Below are 19,570 nucleotides of genomic sequence, written 5' to 3' on the forward strand. Positions count from 1 at the left end.
TAGCGTTCAGATTTATTGGCTATACATGTATTGCGTAGTTTATATGCCTGCGTTGGTTGTATTTTGGAAGTTTTTTTCACAGAATGATCTAGGTTGGAAGAGACCTCCAAGATCACCTAGTCCAACCTCTGACCTAACACTAACAAGTCCTCCACTAAACCATATCACTAAGCTCTACATCTCAACGTCTCTTAAAGATCTCTAGGGATGGTGACTCAACCACTTCCCTGGGCAGCCCATTCCAATGCCCAACAACCCTTTTGGTGAAGAAGTTTTTCCTAATATCCAACCTAAATTGCTGGGAGTTTCAATATAGATAAGCTGTTCTGAGATGGATTTCTGTATTTGTTAGAACTAAATCTTCTCTAAATTAATTTGCTGTCTGGCTACAAGGGCTTTCTAAATTTGACTGTTGAAAGGTGGGTATCAGAAAAATTCAAGTTGTCCTTTAAGAAGGACACCAAAGCTTTGCAGAAGTAAGCTACTGTGGTGGTTTTACTGTGCTAGGCAGCTGAACTCCACCACAACCGCTCTCTCCCTCCCTCTCCTTAGGAGGGGAAGAAGTATAGGAAAGAACAACTCACGGGTTGAGATAAGGATAATTTAATTAAAGGGAAAAAATAATTATTAAGGAAAGATTATTATTAATTAAACAATTTAACTAAAGGGAAAAAAGGGAAAGGGGAAAAGGGAGGGGGAAAGGGAAAGAACAAAACAAGTAAAGGCTATGTGGAAGTGCAATGGAAAGAAATTACTCTCTACTTCCCACAAATGAGCGATGCTTGACCATGTCTTTGAAGCAGGGCCTCAACGCATGTAGCCGGTGTTTGGGAGGACAGACGTTTTCACAACGAGAGCCCACCCCTCCCCTCTTCTTCCTTTTTCCACCTTTTATTGCTGAGTGTGACATCATATGGTATGGAATATCCCTTTGGTTGGTTTAGGTCAGCTGCCCTGGTGATGTTCCTTTCTCACTTTTTTGCCCACCCCCTAGGAGGGTTAGAGAGAGTCCTGATGCTGTGCCAGCACTGCTCAGCAGCAGACACAACACTGGTGTGATACCATTGCTGTTTTAGCTACAAGTGCAGAGCGCAGCACTGTATGTGCTGCTTCAGGGAAAGTTAACATCCCAGCCAGACCCAGTACAGGCGCAAACAATATCGCTTATTGGCCTGGCTCTGGGCAGCGGCAGGGCCCTTATCTAACATGGGGCAGCTTCTGGATTCTTCTCGCACAAGCCACCCCTATGCCCCCCCAGCTACCAAAACCTTGCCACCTAAACCCACTCCAAGAGTGCATGCTCAGTGAGGGGTGGTCGCAACTTGGAGGTGTGTAGCTTTTGGGATGGTGGTGTGTTTTGGTATTATAATAAGCAAACGTTCACCAGAGTACAGCATTTTGTCAGAAACGTGAGAGGTCGTTGGCTCAGGGTAGCAAATGTGCAGTTTATTGGTCTTGGTGTGCACAAGAACAATGTCCCCATCTGGTCACAGATCCTAGCCCCGGTGTCTCCACTCTGCTCTACACTCCATACTGTTCCTTAGAGTCAGCATACCAAGTTCCCCTAGTGCTATAGCATCTAAGGTTGGAGGCCTAGGGAACGCTTAGGTAGTGTAGCCTACCCTTCACCCTGAAAGCTTCTTCAATGCTGTACATTTTCTTTAAAATGTGAATATTAGTTTAATTTTCCTAGTCACTTCAGGCTCCCCATAAGCCACCCCGTGGCTATAGTTACTCAAGCTTCACGATATTTGGAATGTATCAGGTATATCACATACATTCTCGGGATGAGGATTATCGAGTGTTTGTATATTGTGTAGGAATACTAAATGTTTCATCATAATCCAGAGTTTAACATACTTTTTGTTAGCATAAAGCATAATACAGCGAGTATTAACAAAACGACAGTAGGGTGAAGCATCTTGTTGAAGATTCCTGTGGCAGTTGGCGACCATCCAAAGTGTCCCACCAACGGTGTTTTTCATCTTTCTTTACTCTTTCCATCACTCGATGTATTTCTTCTATATTATGATGGACAGTAATCAGAGTCTTTTGTCCATTTTCTCAAACTTGTTTCATTAACTGCTTCAAATCTTCATGTAACAGTAGGCAGCAGATCTTGAAGCAGAATATAATTGGATGTAATAAGTTGGTAAGTGTTGACAGGAGCTGAGTAACTAAAATCACATCCTGGATTTTTGGTAAAATTACAAACACAAGCATTAGAGTGATTACTGGTATCTACAATAGTATTATCTATGACTATAGAATCACAATAGGTTGTCATGCAAACACAGCCTTTCCCAATATATACAAGTACAGTTTCAAGGGTTTCATTAGGCCACTTTCCTCCCTCTTGATGGGCCCATACTTTATGCTCCTTAGGATAAAGTATAGTTCCATTATGATTGCCCAATGCAATGACTGGATATACATTGTATACTGTGGCATTGCTTATGGTACTAATTACCACCATGCTTGAAACTCCTTTTTCAAATTCAGAAGCATTATCCCAAATCAATTTTTGAATTTCAGTGGGTAAAGTTCCTCCTTCTCCCTCTCTAATAATAGCTGCTGCTACAGACTGTATCCATAACTGCACTTGGATGCAGCTCAAGGCAAGGGAGGTATCACCTCGGGTTTTTCCAAGGCTTATGTGCAGTGCTAGCTCTACCCTTTTTAGAGACCTGCTAGGGTTAAAAAGAAATTGTTGCTGTCCTATGTTTTTAATTATTTAAGGACCTGGGCTGAAGGTGGAAGGAGTTAGACTGATGGGAGGCCGAGTTGGTACGTTTTCAAATATCTGCAGGGGCAGAGGCTTCTTATCCTTTGCAATTGATGCAGATGTTGCTGTATTGATCATAAATTCAAATAGTAACCCCAAAGACAGTACACAATTATAGGTTTGGTGAAAGTAAAATTGTGCCAGCGATCAGAATTTGGTGCAGTTATTTTGTTATAATTAGTACTATAAGTTTGTGGTCTGGAAGAATCAGTATAAATTATCTTAGTTTCAGTCGGCCTATTTTAAGTAGACCCATTAGTTATTCGGCAACTGATTTGTATTGTCTGGCCTGAAGTGTCTTGAAGTTCAGCCATTTGAAGAGAATCATCCCAACTCCATTCATCTTTTGAAAATATTTTGTTTGCACGTAAAACTAGAGAGATTTAGGTCCCTTTTGTTTTGAGATGTTCCAGTGCTTGAGCTATACTGTGACAATGCGTGGTTCCAAGGGTCATTATGAGATGTCACGGTGAAACACCTCAGCTCCATGCACAACCACAGTAGCTAAGTTTTCCCTGATGGCATGTGTTCCCATAATCTAGTGTACTTAACATGGGCTTGGGACCATGGCCATTTTGGGTCTTTTTGGCTATGAACCAAAGGGGAATGCATTAAGGTCAGGGTAAAGCATAGCATTATCAGTCCAAGCTGTTAATTTGTGATTCTCCAGCTGTCCACATGCAGTTCACTCAGGATTCCTGTGAACACAAAAGGAAATAAGATATGCTTGGTTGTATTCAGCTGGCAGGGTTAGAAAGAGGGTGAAATAACAATCTTTGACTTCCAATGTATAGGGATTTTTGGGAGTAGTTAGTACCATTGCTACTGTTCCAGTCTGAGGCATTTTCACTAGCACAGGTTGTCCAGTGTAAAATCCTGTAGTATGTTCTTCTGGTTTATAATAAACCTTTGGGGTGATTGTATTGGTAGATGCACAGAAGGCTTTCACTATCTCTGCCATGTTTGGAACTGCGGCAGTCAAAGGTGTGGTGTTAGCATTTAACTGTCTGTAATCCACTGTAAAATGCCATTGCCTGGTTGGTTTCTTTACCGGCCACACCGGTGAGCTGTAAGGTCCTTTTAATAATGCCTCTTTCTTCCAATTCTGTTACCACCCCGTCAATCCCCATAAGTGCTGCTGCTGGCAACAGATATTGCCGAACATCAGTGATTTTAGAGGGGGGTAAGGGTATGGATGTTTGTAACAGACTTAACTTCACTGTGCATGAATCCCTCTGATGTGTCATGCAACCACACAGTTCCATCAGGGAGTTTCCACATTTGCCCATGCAGTATGTCAAATCCTAAAATATTAGTATATGTAGCACTGACTAATGCTTCTGTCCTGGTTAATTTTTGTTCTTCTGGCAGCCAGAGTGAAATTTTTGTGATGGGGCATTGTTTTTCCACACCATTAATTCCTGTGACTGTAACCCTGCATTGACCAGGTGTTATACCTAGGGTTTGTGCTGTCTCATGTGTAATTACTGACGTTTGGGCCCTGGTGCCAATAAGAAAGTTTACCACTATTTTTGGGGGTCCAACGGGAATGGCAATGATAGGGTGAGAGTGTTCATTAGAGAGCCATTGAGTTGCTAATACCCACCGAGCAGGGTGGCTCACTGCCCTCCCCGGGGACAGGAGTTTTTTTTGCCAAGCTTCTGCCTCTTCAATTAGGCTCGGTGCAGAAGTTGCACTTTCCTTATGGGTTAGGGGTTTTCTGGTTAGGCAGTTCTCCCCAGCTGGAATATTTTTCTTACCCAGAGATCAGACTAATGTACGGAGGTCCTCTGTAGAGGCACCATGCAAGATTGGATGGGGTACACCCAAAGCTAGGGCCTTATGCCACAACTCACCCCATTCCTTATTAGGTTTGAACCTCTCTGAATTTGGGGTATCTGGGTTTTGAGTATGGATTTTGTGAACTTGCCGGGAGTGATCTGGGGGCTTAGTACTGGATGAACTAATACAGCCCATTCGGCATCTGTAATTACTTATGTCTTGTACAAATTCACTCCAGGTGGGAATGGGGGAGTGCGGATTTCACCTATGACCACGATCACCATCCGTACGAGCAGCTTGTATGCAATCCTGGGTATTTGCTATGAACATCTTAAGACAATCAGGGAGGCCACAGATAAGAGGAATTAATCGGGTTGGGTGGATAGGAGCTAACATCGGGGATTTTCTGAATTCATCTCTTTCATATATCACCTGAATGCAGGCTGCTTTCTGTACTGCTACAGCCAGGTCAGAATAGCTTGTGGCTCTAATTTCCAGGGGTTCCCCTTTCTCCTGGGGATCTATACCACCTGCCCAGTATGCAGCCCGTGCAGTTATAGAGTAATTATGGTCTCCTGGTGTGGTGGCTAAAAATACTCCAGGTCCCCAAAAGCCTCCTGCCTCTTCCTCACTTAACATAATTCGATCTCCTCCTTCAAGAGAAACTCGCCACACATATTTACACGTTATTAACAAGTTAAAAGGCACAAAGACTGTAGAGATTCCTAAGTTTCTGTAGAGACACCTGGTATAACCAAGTGTTCAAATCTCACCCAAAGGCATCCCAGTGGGCGGGGGGGAGAGAGGCTCAGCCCGTTGACTGATCCTGGAAGTCAGAAGGTACTTGTGATGGTGTCTTCCCTAGCATCCCCTTTCTCTTAAGCCAATTTATATTATTTTCTATCTTTTAGGTGGAGCTTGAGTGACTCTAGTGAAGCATATCTTGGTTATGATTGGTGAAAAGTTTTCTCACTTTCTTTTAAAGGTATAGGCTCTGAGAAATTCAGAGTGTATGCTCAGTGAGGGGTGGTCGCCCCTTGGAGGCGGGTAGCTTTTGGGAAGGAGGTGTGCTTTGGTATTATAATGATATTATAATGAGCAAAAGTTCACTAGAGTACAGCATTCTGTCAAAAACATGACAGGTCGTTGGCTCAGGGTAGCAAATGTGCAGTTTATCCATCTCTGTGTGCACAGGAACGATCGAGTCCCCATCTTGCCACAGGGCCTAGCCGCGGTGTCTCCACTCCGCTCTACACTCCGTGCTGTTCCTTAGAGCCAGCACACCAGGTTCCCCCAGTGTGATAGCATCTAAGGTTGGAAGCTTAAGGAGTGCTTAGGTAGTGCAGCTACCCTCCACCCTGAAAGCTTCTTCAATGCTGTACATTTTCTTTAAAATGTGAATATTAGTTTAATTTTCCTAGTTACTTTAGGCAGTTACTCCACAGTAGGCTAGAATACTAGTTCTTGAGCACTTCATTAACGTAACATTCCTGTTAGTAGTTGAACTTCCCATAAACATCACATTGCTTTGGCATCCTGCTAAAACTAAAGAGTTTATCTAACTTGTTTCTCTCACCTTGAGATACTGTTCTGTATCTGCAGCTACATCTTGTTGTCCTTATTGAACTTTATTAGCCAGGAACATTTTCTACTTGAGTACCTCAGATGCAGGTTTCTTGTCTATTTTAAGTAGGTTTTACAGTGACTAGTGGGTAATGTTTTCTTCCTTTGGTATTCATAAAACTTAAGTAAGCATCCCAAAATATTGCTAAATGTGTAATGCTTCATACTGTTTGAGGCAGAGAGCAAGAAACAACTGAATATGTTTCAGTTTAACAGTGTGATTTTCCCTTGACCATGCATTCTTCATAATAGATCTGACATTGCAAGAGGTGGAGGTGGCTTGTGTTAATACTTCATTTTTTCTGTTAAACTGTGATCATAGAACTTATAGTTAGGAAATGATCATTAGGACATTTGCAGTTTTGAGACCTCATTGATCATAGAATGACTTGCGTTGGAAGGGACCTTAAAAATCATCTAGTTCCAACCCCCCTGCCATAGGCAGGGTTGCCACCCACTAAATCAGGTTGCTCAGGGCCTCATCTAACCTGGTCTTGAATGCCTCCAGGAATGGGGCATCCACAGCCTCTCTGGGCAACCTGTTCCAGTGCCTCCCTATCCTCTGAGTGAAGAATTTCCTTCTAATCTAAATCTCCCCTCTTCTAGTTTAAAATCGTTCCCCCTTGTCCTGTCATTATCTGACTGAGCAAAGAGTTGCTCTCCATCTTTTTTATAAGCCCCCTTTAAGTACTGAAAGGCCGCAATGAGGTCACCCCAGAGCCTTCTCTTCTTTAGGCTGATCAGCACCAGCTCTCTCAGCCTTTCTTCTTATGAGATCTTTGTCTACTAATCCTCTTGGAGTCTATGTCATGGCTTTATTTCAGTAATTTTAGTTGCTTCTACGTTTTCATCCTTCAGTGCAAATACAGAAAAGTTTGTTTTAATTGATGCTGAAAGAGGACTTTGAAGATAAAATTGTGTTTACAGCAGTTACTTTCATGAAAGCCCTTAATTTACTACTGCAAATGAAGGAAGCTTTCAAGGGCCTTTACAGATGAAAAGATGATGCTGCTTCCTCTGCCTTTATCTAAATTAACAATAATAGAATCACAGAACAGTTTGGATTAGAAGGGACCTTAAAGATCATCTACACAGAGCTGAGGGAATAACTCAAGAGCAAAAAAAAGAACAAACAACAACCACACAAACATTTTTTCAAGACAAATATGCAAAATAACCCCAGAAATGCAGCGTAGTAACCTGTGGAGAGGTCAAGAGAGCAGCTCCTGCTAGTAAAGGAGTGTCATCCTGTTTACTTGGCTACTGAGGCAATAATCTATTTGGGATGTGCTGATTTTGCCTGAATTGCTTGTCCTGTTTATTGCAATTCTCCCCTGCCAACCCCTTAGCTCTGGAGATGTTTATTTCTTTTTGTGCTTGAAGATCACCCCATTGGGCTCTGTTAAAGTCTCACGAGTTACATTCTGCAGCAACCACCTTCTGGATTTCTGGTCTGCTTATGGCACTTCTGCAGCTACACTGTCACCACCTTCTCTGGGACAACTTCCTACCCCCAAGCAACAGACAGAACTATTTAGCTGCATAGCTAAATGAAGATTATGCTGATGGTCTGTGGCATAACAAAGCCTAGTTTGGGTGACTAAGCAGCTCGTTCAAGAAGAGAATTTCCTGGAAGAGCCCTTAGAGAATTACTATGTTTCTCTAAAACCTTCACATGGAACAGGCTATACAGAAAGCAGACCTAAAATGGCAGGACCTACATCTGTGTAACAAGTCTGAGGACATCCAGTCTGTCTCACCAGGGACTGTATTGCAGAAATTTGTCCCTTCCCTGTCCCCACATCAGCAAGAAACCCTTCAGTCCCAGACTAAAACCTACAGTTTTAAGTCAAGAGGAAGAGGGCAGATGAAGACATGGGGTGACTGCTCAATCAACTGAGTCACAGCCACTAAGAGAAGGCAGGACAGAATGGAGCAGAAGAACTGAGAAAGTGATGGTGATAAACAAAAAAAAGCAAGGCTTACTGTGTCTATGAAACAACATCAGAACACGGTAAGAAGTCCTAGCACAGAGACAGATATCAGCAGCGTAACCACCTCCTCCAATTTAAGTGTCCTGGTGGAAGGGTTCTTGGTTTTGGTGTTTGTGTTTTTTTTTTAAACAATAACAACAAAAAACACAACAAAACAAACAAAAAAAACACCTCAGCAATGAATTCCTCTTGGTATTCCAGACTCTTCCCAACTCTGCTGGCCACCCTGTGCTTTCCCATTCTTAGCACCCTTCCCCTAAACTATGTTCTTCCCTTCAGCTGGTACAGAAGGAGGGCTCACTCCCAGGCTCTACAACCCAAAGGTACAGCCTTTTATCAGGAGAAGCAGGGAGGAACAGAGCTTCTGTAAGTGTTCTTTTTTTTTTTTAAAGTGTGCTGGGGAAGTGACTTCCGAAAGAACAAAAACACTCAGTTTTGAAACAAGGACTACTTGAGCGCTTGCCTGTAAGGGCACATGGAGACTTTATCAGTGACACAAGTACTTGGGCCAAGGAGCTCCGACAGTACCAATGACACAAGGGTAGCAAACCCATCTCCCAGTGGGTCAGCTCCAGATATTTTGCTTTGGTTTCATCTCTCAGTCCCAGAACATGAAGGTCATTGGTAGAGCAGATAAAATATCAGTTTGTCATCCTCCTCCACAAATACATTCAGTGAGCGATCATCGTTGTTCCATGAATGCAGTAACTGGACTTCGTATGATACCGGAGACATGTCCATTAACAAGTCCAGACATGTGGGTTTGCTGTAGGCAAGTCCCTGGAGCTCCTGTTTCAAAGACCTGTATACTGGGTCCCTCGTATCCACAGTCTTTATCTCACCTATGACCTTCTGACTAATCATGCGTTCTGGTTTTGCCTATTTATAGGCTCCCAAAGCCAGCTCATCAATTTGCCCGGATGCTTCTGCTGTCATGCACATCTACAGGAAATGTTGCTTGGAGACCATGTTGAGATGTGCACTAGTCAGTGTTGCTGTCTGCAGGCCACCAGCCACCCCATGGCAGTGGCCATGCCGGGTTCTGTTGGAGGCTGCTTCTGGGGCTATGCCGTGCAGCTCTCCTCTGGGAGGAGCTGTTGACACTGTCGAGGGTGGAAAGGCCTTGCAGAGAGATCTGGACAGATTGGAGAGCTGGGCAGTCACCAACTGCACGAAGTTTAACAAGAGCAAGTGCTGGGTCTTGCACCTGGGAAGGGGCAACCCTCTTTACATGTACAGACTGGGTGATGAGATGCTGGAGAGCAGCCCTGCAGAATCATCTAGGTTGGAAGAGACCTCCAAGATCACCTAGTCCAACCTCTGACCTAACACTAACAAGTCCTCCACTAAACCATATCACTAAGCTCTACATCTAAATGTCTTTAAAAGACCTCCAGGGATGGTGACTCAACCACTTCCCTGGGCAGCCTATTCCAATGCCTAACAACCATTTCAGTAAAGAAGTTCTTCCTAACATCCAGCCTAAACCTCCCCTGGCACAACTTTAGCCCATTCCCCCTCGTCCTGTCACCAGGCACGTGGGAGAATAGACCAACCCCCACCTCGCTACAGCCTCCTTTAAGGTACCTGTAGAGTGTGATAAGGTTGCCACTGGGGTTTCCAATTCGAGCCTGTTGTGTGATCGGTGCAACCCACTTCCTCTGTGTAACATCAGTTGCATGATGTGTAGAGGGGACCCTTCCTTTGAACATCCAGCCCAGCACCGTCAGTCGGGGTGCCAAGAGGAGCTGTGCTTCAGTACTAACCACTTCCGAAGCAGCTTGAACTCCTTCATATACTGCCAATATCTCTCAGTTGGAGTATAGCGGGCCTTGGATCCTCTGCATCCCTGTCTCCAAAACCCTACGGGTCACCCTTGTGAGAAAAATCTCAAATAATTTTTTTCAGACAGGGTCTTCTGTGAAGCTATTTTATTTGCGATTGCAGTGGTGGGTGTCCTGTCAATCAGGAGTGCATTTTAGTAAACAAATCATAACCTTTTATTCCCTATTACCCGATGCCTGATCACCTCCCCTGTTTCCTCATTGGCTGAGTACTACAGGTTCACAAGCTACTCGCCGCTCTTCTATACCATATATGTACAATTTTTCTTTTTTTCAACCCTTTAATTTCTCCTTTCTTACGTTTTGAGAACTTGTGATCTTTGTTTTACTGTTCTCACACTGCTCATCCTGTTTTTCTCAAGCTTCTACCTTATTTTGGAACAGTGAGGCCTTCTACTGTCCACTTATCTTCTTAGCATTTCTCCTTCTTATGACTACGCAACTACCTTGGAATACAGAAAAGTAATTCTCTACTGCAAAAACACAACTTCGTTTCTCACACCCTCAAGTCTCCTCTGGCTCTTTCTGCCAGAGTCTCTGGCTAGGGCCATTCTCCCTGGCTGCAGTGCAGAGCACATTTTTTTTACGTTTTGTCCTGCCCAGACTGGCCCAAGGGCTACTGTTTAATTTGTTCAAAGGCTTGTTGTTGTTCAGGGACCCATTTGAAATGGTTCTTCTTCTGGGTTGCTTGAAAGAGAAATCAGATTGCAATTAGGAATGTGCATTCTCAAAAACCCCACGACACCTAGGAAAGTTTGTGTTTCTTTTTTGCTAGTTGGTGGAGACATAGCTGTTACTTTATTGATCACAGCCATTGGGATCTGACTACGTCCATCTTGCCATTTTATTCCTAAAACTGGATCTTTCGTGCAGGTCCTTTGACCTTACTTTGTTTTATGGCAAAGCCAGCCTTCAGAAGGATTTGGACTGTTTTCTTCCCTTTCTCAAAAACTTATTCTGCTGTGTTGCCCCACACGATGATGTCATCAATGTACTGCAGGTGTTCAGGAGCTTCCCCCTGTTCAAGCGCAGTCTGGATCAGTCCATGGCAAATGGTAGGACTGTGTTTCCACCCCTGGGGCAGTTGGTTTCACCGGTCATGAGTGGTGTTCCCCAGGGGTCGATGTTGGGGCCCATCATTAAGGCCCCCTTAATATCTTTATTGATGATTTGGATGAGGAAATTGAGCGCACCCTCAGTGAGTTTGCAGACAACACCAAGTTGGGGGGAAGTGTCGATCTCCCGGAGGGTAGGAAGGCCCTGCAGAGGGACCTGGACAGGTTGGGTTGATGAGCAGAGGCCAATGGGATGAGGTTCAACATGGCTAAGTGCCGGGTCCTGCACTTTGGCCACAAGAATCCCATTCAACGCTTCAGGATTGGGGCAGAGTGGCTGGAAAGCTATGCAGAGGAAAAGGATCTGCGGGTGTTGGTTGACGCTTGCTTGAACATGAGCCAGCAGTGTGCCCAGGTGGCCTAGAAGGCCAACGGCATCCTGGCTTGTATCAGGAATAGTGTAGCCAGCAGGACCAGGGAGGTGATCGTCCCCCTGTGAGAAATATCTCAATTTTTTTTTTTTTTTCAGACAGTTGGTTGATAGCAAGCTGAATATGAGCCAGCAGTGTGCCCTGGCAGCCAGGAGGGCCAACCGTATCCTGGGGTGCATCAAGCAAGGCATTGCTAGTCGGTCGAGGGAAGTGATTGTCCCGCTCTACTCTGTGCTGGTGCGGCCTCACCTCGAGTACTGTGTGCAGTTCTGGGCACCACAGTACAAGAAGGATGTGAAACTATTGGAGAGTGTCCAGAGGAGGGCTACAAAGATGGTGAAGGGCCTAGGGGGGAAGATGTACAAGGAGCAGCTGTGGTCACTTGGTCTGTTCAGCCTGGAAAAGAGGAGGCTAGGGGGAGACCTCATCGTGGTCTACAACTTCCTCACGAGGGGGAGCGGAGGGGCAGGCTCCAGTCTATTCTCTCTGGCGACCAGTGATAGGACCCAAGGGAATGGAGTCAAGCTGCGACAGGGGAGGTTCAGGCTGGATATCAGGAAGAGGTTCTTCACTGAGAGGGTTGTCGCGCACTGGAACAAGCTCCCCAGGGACGTAGTCACGGCACCAAGCCCGTCGGGGTTTAAGAAGCATTTGGACTGTGCTCTTAGTCATATGGTCTGAATTTTTGGGTAGACCTGTGTGGTGCCAGGAGTTGGACTCAATGATTCTTATGGGTCCCTTCCAACTCGGCATATTCTATGGTCATCTAGTACCAACCCTCTGCCATGGACAGGGGCACCTTCCACTAGATCAGGTCGCTCAAAGCCCCATCCAACCTGGCCTTGAGCACCTCCAGGGATGGGGCATCTACAAATTCTCTGGGCAACCTGTTACAGTGCCTTGCCACCCTCAGAGAAAAAATTTCTTCCTTATATCTAATCTAAACTTACCCTCTTTTACTTTAAAGCTATTACTCCTTGTCCTCTTACTACACTCCTTGACAAAGAGTCCCTCCCCAGCTTTCCTGTAGGCCCCTTTTAGGTATTGGAAGGCCACTATAAGGTCTTCCTGGAGCCTTCTCTAGGCTGAAGAACTGCAACTCCTTCAGCCTATTTTCATAGGATAGGTGTTCCAGCCCTTCGATCATCTTTGGGGCCCTCTGGACTCGTTCTAATATGTCCATGTCCTTCTTGTGCTGGGGGCCCCAGAGCTGGATGCAGTGGTCCAGGTGGGGTCTCACATGAGCAGAGTAGAGGGGGAGAATCACCTCCCTTGACCTGCTGGCCATGCTTCTTTTGATGCAGCCTAGGATACAGCTGGCTTTCTGGGCTGCAAGCGCACGTTGCTGGCTCATGTTGAGCTTCTCATCAACCAAGACCCTCAGGTCCTTTCATTGGGGCTGCTTTCAATCCATTTTCTGCCCAGCCTGTATTTGTGTTTAGGATTGCCCCAGCCCAGGTGCAGGACCTTGTACTTGGCCTTGTTGAACTTCGTGAGGTTTGAACAGACCCACTTCTCAAGCCTGTCAAGGTCCTTCTATGATGGCATCCTTTCCTTTCAGTATGTCGACTGTACCACACAGCTTGGTGTCATTGGCAAACCTGCTTGAGGGTGCACTCAATCTCACTGTCCATGTCACCAACAAAGATGTTAAACAGCGCCGGTCCCATTGCTGACCCCTGAGGAACACCACTCGTTACTGATCTCCACCTGGACATTGACCTGTTGACAGCAACTCTTTGAGTGAGAACATCCACCCAGTTCCTTACCCACCAAGTGGTTCATCCTTCAAATCCATGTCTCTCCAATTTAGAGACAATGATGTTGTGTGGGACAGTGTCAAATGCTTTGAACAATCTAAGTAGATGATGGCAGTTGCTCTTCCCTTATCTGCCAATGCTGTAACCCCATCATAGAAGGCCACCGGATTTGTCAGGCACGATCTGCCCTTAGTGAAGCCATGTTGGCTGTCACAAATCACCTTTTTATTTTCCATGTGCTGTATCGTAGTTTCCAGGAGGATCTGCTCCGTGGTCTTGCTGGGCACAGAGGTGAGACTGACTGGCCTGTAGTTCCCAAGGTCTTCCTTTTTTCCCCTTTTAAAAATGGGGGTTGTTTCTCCTCTTCCAGTCAGTGGGAAGAGACAATAGAGAGCTGAAACAGTACAGAGAAAATTGCAAAACCTTTAGACGTTATGAAGCCTTTTCCTGACACAGGCAGTGTGACTGATTTGTAGTGCAAAGATTGAACCTCCCAAAAGGAAGAAGCTGAAGAGCTGATGCAATGTAACTTGCGTACATCTTAATTTACATCTTAATGTTTATTTCAAAATAGAAGACCCTGATCTCAACTCCAAAATTGTATTGGAGAGGACCATGGTGGAGCGAGCTGTCCTCCCCTGCAGCCTATAGAGTACCACAGTGGAGTAGATATCCACTCTGTAGCCTGTGGAGGAGCCCATGATGGAGCAGGTGCTCTGGCAGGAACTGCCACGCATGGGGGACCCATATTGGAGCAGTCTGTTCCTGAAGGACTGCACCCCATGGCACAGACCCATATTGGAGCAGTTCTTGAAGAACTGCAGTCTTTGGGAAGCCCATGTAGGATAAGTTTGGGAAGGACCGTGTCCTGCGGGAAGGACCCCATGCTGGAGCAGGAGAAAAGACTAACCATGAAAGAGCAGCACATGACTAAGTGTTATGGACTGACCACAATCCCCATTTCCCTGTGCTGCTCAGGGAGGTGGAAGAAGAGGGTAGATGGGGGAGGAAGGTGTTTTTAGTTTGTTTTTAGTTCTCACGGCTCTAAGTCTGTTATCAATAGGTAATAAATTACATCTCCTTTATGCTGAGTCTGTTTTGCTTGTGACAGTTGGTGAGTGATCTCCCTGTCCTTATCTCAACCCATGAGCTATTTTTATCATCTTTTCTCCCTCTTTTCTTTTGAGGAGGAGGAGTGAGAGAGCAGTCTGGTGGTGCTGAGCTACCTACAGCTGTGAAACCACCACACAGATATGTATGCATTGTGAAGAGTGGTTGTGGCAGGCATTCTTCAGAATTGAAATGTTAGAATGTATAAAAAATAAACACAAAAGCCTGGGAGGGATGTTGTTATGTGGCGGTATGTGCTTATCTGTGGTTTGTGAGATGGTCTGCTGTGGGGAGTTTTTGTTTGCTTGTTTTTGTAGAAACTTCCAGATCAACTGCTATGCTGTTTAACCTCAAGAATGTTTTGAACCAAATTTCCAAACAAGGAAGAAGTGATTATAAAAGAATTTATAGCTTAACCAACTATCAGTTTAGGTGACTGACTGTGTTTTTTATTTTACTTTAACTTTCAATTTGGGTGACTGTTGCCTTTTTTAAAAATAAAAATACGTTTAAAGTTGTCTTATTTTCATCAGCTACATAAAAGCTTTTTGGCTGAATTTCTTTTTGGTTGTTGTTGGGAGATGATAGTGACAAATCTGTATCATTAAAACAATGTAAAATTATTTTTTTCCTGTATTTTTTTTTTTATTCACAGGTGTCAGCTGTGATGCATGTTTAAAAGGAAATTTTCGAGGTCGCAGATACAAGTGTTTAATTTGCTACGATTACGATTTGTGTGCAACTTGTTATGAAAGTGGTGCAACAACAACGAGGCATACAACTGACCATCCCATGCAGTGCATACTAACAAGAGTAGATTTTGGTAAGTAGTAGTTAATATTGGAACTGTTTGCCATAGTTATAAACATGTATATTTATTTCATAGCTTAGGAACTTTTTTTATTTCCCCAAATAACATGCTGAAAATTATAGCAAGTTTCTATCTCTTTAATTTAAAAGCTTGTTTTCTCTTTGGTTCTAGTACGTGAAATCTGGTTTATTCTTTTGGGTTAGGTGTTTTGGCAGACATCAAATTATTGGACTGTTACATTTATCTTATAAAAGGATTACTCCTAAATTAACTTCAAATTCAAAAGGTTTAACATCTACATGTACACACACCCCAGTATGCTGTACCAGAAAGTGCCATGGTGGAGAGAAATAGTGGTGAGAGTTCAGAGAATATGTTCTTTTCTGGTTGTATCTGGGGATGTAGCAGGGGCTGTAGGCTGCACTGAATGTGGAAGAATAGTGGCAAGGGCTAGCAAGTAGTCCTCTTAATTGCTGTTGTTGTATCCTCTATAACACCAGCACTGTAATTCAGGAGATACTTCCATAGCATATGTTTGTGTTAAGATGCTGTTGACATTGGACGCTTATTTCTTGTTATACCTGTTTTAAGCCTCCACAAGACTATCGTTTTAACAAAAACTGTTTTTAGTGATTTGAACTATATTATTAAAGTTTTCAGCTCTTTTAGTCTTATTTTCTTTTTCACTTAAAAAAAAAGGTTTAAAAAGAAAAGTACTGGATGTATACATTATGCTACTTCCTTTATGGATTTAAAGCTCAGAACAGCTTAATATACCGATATACAGCTACTTTCTCAGAACTCCCTTTGAGCAGAGAAGTCTCTCATTCATGTGTAATTCTCAAGTCACTGCTTGCTCTAAGCCTGTGTTGTAATGACTTGGAAATCTATGCTCTGAGAATTCAGAGTTTGGAAATAAATTTTTGAATGATACACAATTAATTAAGTGTTAATTAAGTATTAATTCAGTGTTTCGTTCACTATTTGAGGTGCATGGCTTAAACTTGACCCCTGGTGACAGTTATTCTTGTATATTGCATATGGGGTTAAATGGTAACATCGTAAATGTTATGTACGTGTTCCATAGGAAAAAGAGGATTGATGTATGCATGTTGTGGAGCCATAAGTTAACATTAAATGCTAAAAGTTTGAAAGTAATATAATGGGAAAACTTACTGAAAGTCATTTAACTTCTTAAGTTGTTCCAACCAATCTTGTGAACAATCTGTGCATCTAAAAAACATCTTAGAATCATAGTATCATTTAGGTTGGAAAAGACCCTTAAGATCATCAAGTCCAGAACTAAGCCATGTCCAGAAGTGCTACATCCATACGTCTCTTAAATATCTCCAGGGATGGTGACTCCACTGCTTGCCTGGGCAGCCTGTTCCAGTGCTTGACCATGCTCTCCATGAACAAATTCTTCCTAATATTCAATCTAAACCTCCCCTGGCGGAACTTGAGGCCGTTGCCTCACATTCTATCACTTTTCACCTGAGAAAATAGACACCCTTTTCTCTCTACAACCTCCTTTCAGGTAGTTGTAGAAAGCGATGAGGTCTCCCTTCAGCCTTCTCTTCTCCAGAATAAACAACCCCAGTTCCCTCAGATGCTCCTTGTGTCTTGTTTTCTAGTTCCTTCACCAGGTTAGTTGCTCTTCTCTGAATGCATTCCAGCAACTCAGTATCCTTCTTCTAGTGAGGGGCCCGAAGCTGAACGTAGTACTTAAGGTGTGGTCTTACCAGGGCTGAGTATAGAGAGACAATCACTTCCTTAGTCCTACTGACTGTGAGAAAAATCTCAATATTTTTTTTCAGACAGGGTCTTCTGTGAAGCTATTTTATTCGCAATTGCAATGGTGGGAGTCCTGCAAGCAGGAGCGCACAGTAAAAGTATATCATAGCCTTATATTCCCTATTACCCGATGCTTGATTCCTCCCGTTTCCTCATCGGCTGTGTACTACCGGTTCACAAACTACTCGACGCTTCTTGCTATACCATATATGCACAATTTTATTTGACCAACCATTAATTTCTTTTCCTTTTTTTTTTTTTTTTCCCTTCTTCTCCCTTGACTAGAGTGCCTGTGATTTTTGTTTTTACTGATTTCGCACTGCTCGTCCTGTTTTTCTTAGCTATCCTCCTTATTTTGGGACAGTGGGACCTTCCCATTATCTTCTTAACATACTCCCCACTGCTATGCAACTGTCATGCCTGCACAATCACTTTTGAATATGCAAGGTTAGTGGAATTTTCCACTGCAAAAACACATTCTACCGAAAAAAAAAAACCCAAAAAACAAACAAACAAACAAAAAAACCTTTGTTTCTCACAATTCCCCCCTCTTATTTTCTTACTCCTATTGTCATTTCTGCACCACTTCACATCCTCCACTCTTGAGTTTTTCCAACATTAGGGCACAGTATTTTTCTTTGGATGTCACAGGGGATGACAGATACACAATGCCATTATTATTATAATACCAACAAATAGTTGTTTGAGCCAATTCCATTCAGGTAACCATGAAGTTAGTTTCTTCCAAATGTCTTTAAATACCCAGGAAGTGTCATCTTGAGCCACTTTATGTAGGATCTTGTTTTTTTCCCAAATATTTTTGAGATCAGTCTCAATTCGTCCTGTTTGATCTACATACATACAGCGACTAGCATTAATTACAGTGCACGCTCCTCCTTGTGAGGCTAGTTATAAATCTAATACCATTTGATTCTGGAGTACCGTTCTTGCAAACTTGTTACCTCCTTTTGTAGTGCCTGGACTGCATCTAGTGTTATTTTCTAGTTCTTCCATTATAGCTGAGATATTTACAATAGCGTTTTCTAATTCACTCACCCCTAACCAAGGTAGAAACCACTTTGCAAAACAGTGAAATGCCCTGTTTCTTTTTACTAGAGGATTATCTGGAGTCCGCTTAATTCTGCGTGTGGTCTCAAGGGGGCTTTGGCTCTGTGGGTCTTCCATAATAGTTACATTTGGAATTATTGCCCCCAGGGTGCAAGCTCCCTTCCATCCTAGGGGCAACACCTTCCTGGCTTTATGGCCACATAGCCAGTACCAACCCATTGCCATTTGGGATAGGCCATCCTGTTACAGGATTCTCATGTTGTATTGAAGGGAATGACGACACGGACTCCAAGATAGTCGAGAAATGGAGACCCTTTATTGTCCCAATGCCAGATCTTATATAGTTTTTCTGAGCCCCTACACGGGCTGCACGTGGCTGGCAAACATAGTTACAGACTTCTGATTGGTGCATTCCTTTTGATCACGCGTAGCCCTCTATAGGCCCGTCCGAGCCTAACAACTCCTCCTTATTGGTTCCCACTTTCTCTTATTCTAGCCTGGTTACCACTCTATGCCTTAGTGCACCGCCATATCAATCAGCTTAAGTTTGTCACCGAAAGGGTCACCCATATTGTATCTGGTGTGCATTATGTATATTAGCATCCCCGTAGCTACCATATTCGGTACAGTATGGATTATTCCCTACTTCATGGATAATATTTCCACACCCAGGGTCAGTATTATTGCCCCCTGAGTTTCTATCAATGTTGTTTGAAAGACACCTTTGATAACACGTTATATTGTAGCCAGGATTATGTGTAGGGAGCTCAACTTCAAAATCTGTTCCTTCCCGGGACTGAGTATGATCCGTTGTTTTTAGAAATCTAAAGAATCCAGACACAGTTGCTGCTGGTAATGGAATAGCAATCAGGGACAAGGCCTTTTCAGTGTTTCTAGGCATTTGGGAGCAAATCCAACAATTATTTCGATATAGAACTCGAGAGATGTTCTGGATTAATTGGAAATGCTGATTTTTCCTCCCATCCTATCACTAATCAATTCATAACAGGTATTACTAAGATAAGCTTAAAATACATCATATCTCTCTCTATATCCCTATAATAATTAAGAAATAATAATTCAGAAAAACAATAAAAATCACAAACTAATAAGGATTCTTCTGGTGGGGATTGAATACCCCCCCCCTCTTCTTTTTCTCCCTCTTCCAGGGAGTGTCCCCTGGAAACACTCTAATTCTGTGTAATTCAATCCCTTTTACCCATTAACTCATTAAGAATTCTTTGAAGGAGAAGTTAAAGGTTTACAGTAGTTAGTTTTAACAGATTTAACTTTTAAAGTCTCTATTAAGACAGTCTCTCAGGTTTCAGGGTTAACCGATGCTTTCACCCGAGTGTAATGAGCCCACCATTTCTCAGCTGTTCTTACTGTTGTCTCAGTAGTCAGGAGTACCTGGAATGGTCCATGCCACTCAGGTTGTAGCTTTGATTCCCTCCATGTCTGTATCAGAACCTAATCTCCTGCTCGGAATGGATGGATTGGGGCTTCCAAGGGT

The 19,570-nt window shown here is 43.4% G+C and overlaps 1 protein-coding gene across 2 annotated transcripts in view; it reads left to right on the forward strand.

The window, feature by feature from the left end:
• LOC310888973 (E3 ubiquitin-protein ligase KCMF1-like) overlaps positions 1-19,570 on the forward strand; it is a 118,738-nt gene that overhangs the window by 17,105 nt on the left and 82,063 nt on the right. For both annotated transcript variants that reach the window (XM_083852686.1, XM_083852685.1), the window contains exon 2: positions 15,040-15,207. In XM_083852686.1, coding sequence (XP_083708812.1) covers positions 15,040-15,207 — 168 coding nt within the window. The remainder of the gene's footprint in view (positions 1-15,039; positions 15,208-19,570) is intronic.

Source organism: Anser anser, assembly GCF_964211835.1.
Source record: "Anser anser genome assembly, contig: SUPER_W_unloc_9, whole genome shotgun sequence".
Classification (NCBI taxonomy): Eukaryota; Metazoa; Chordata; class Aves; order Anseriformes; family Anatidae; genus Anser; species Anser anser.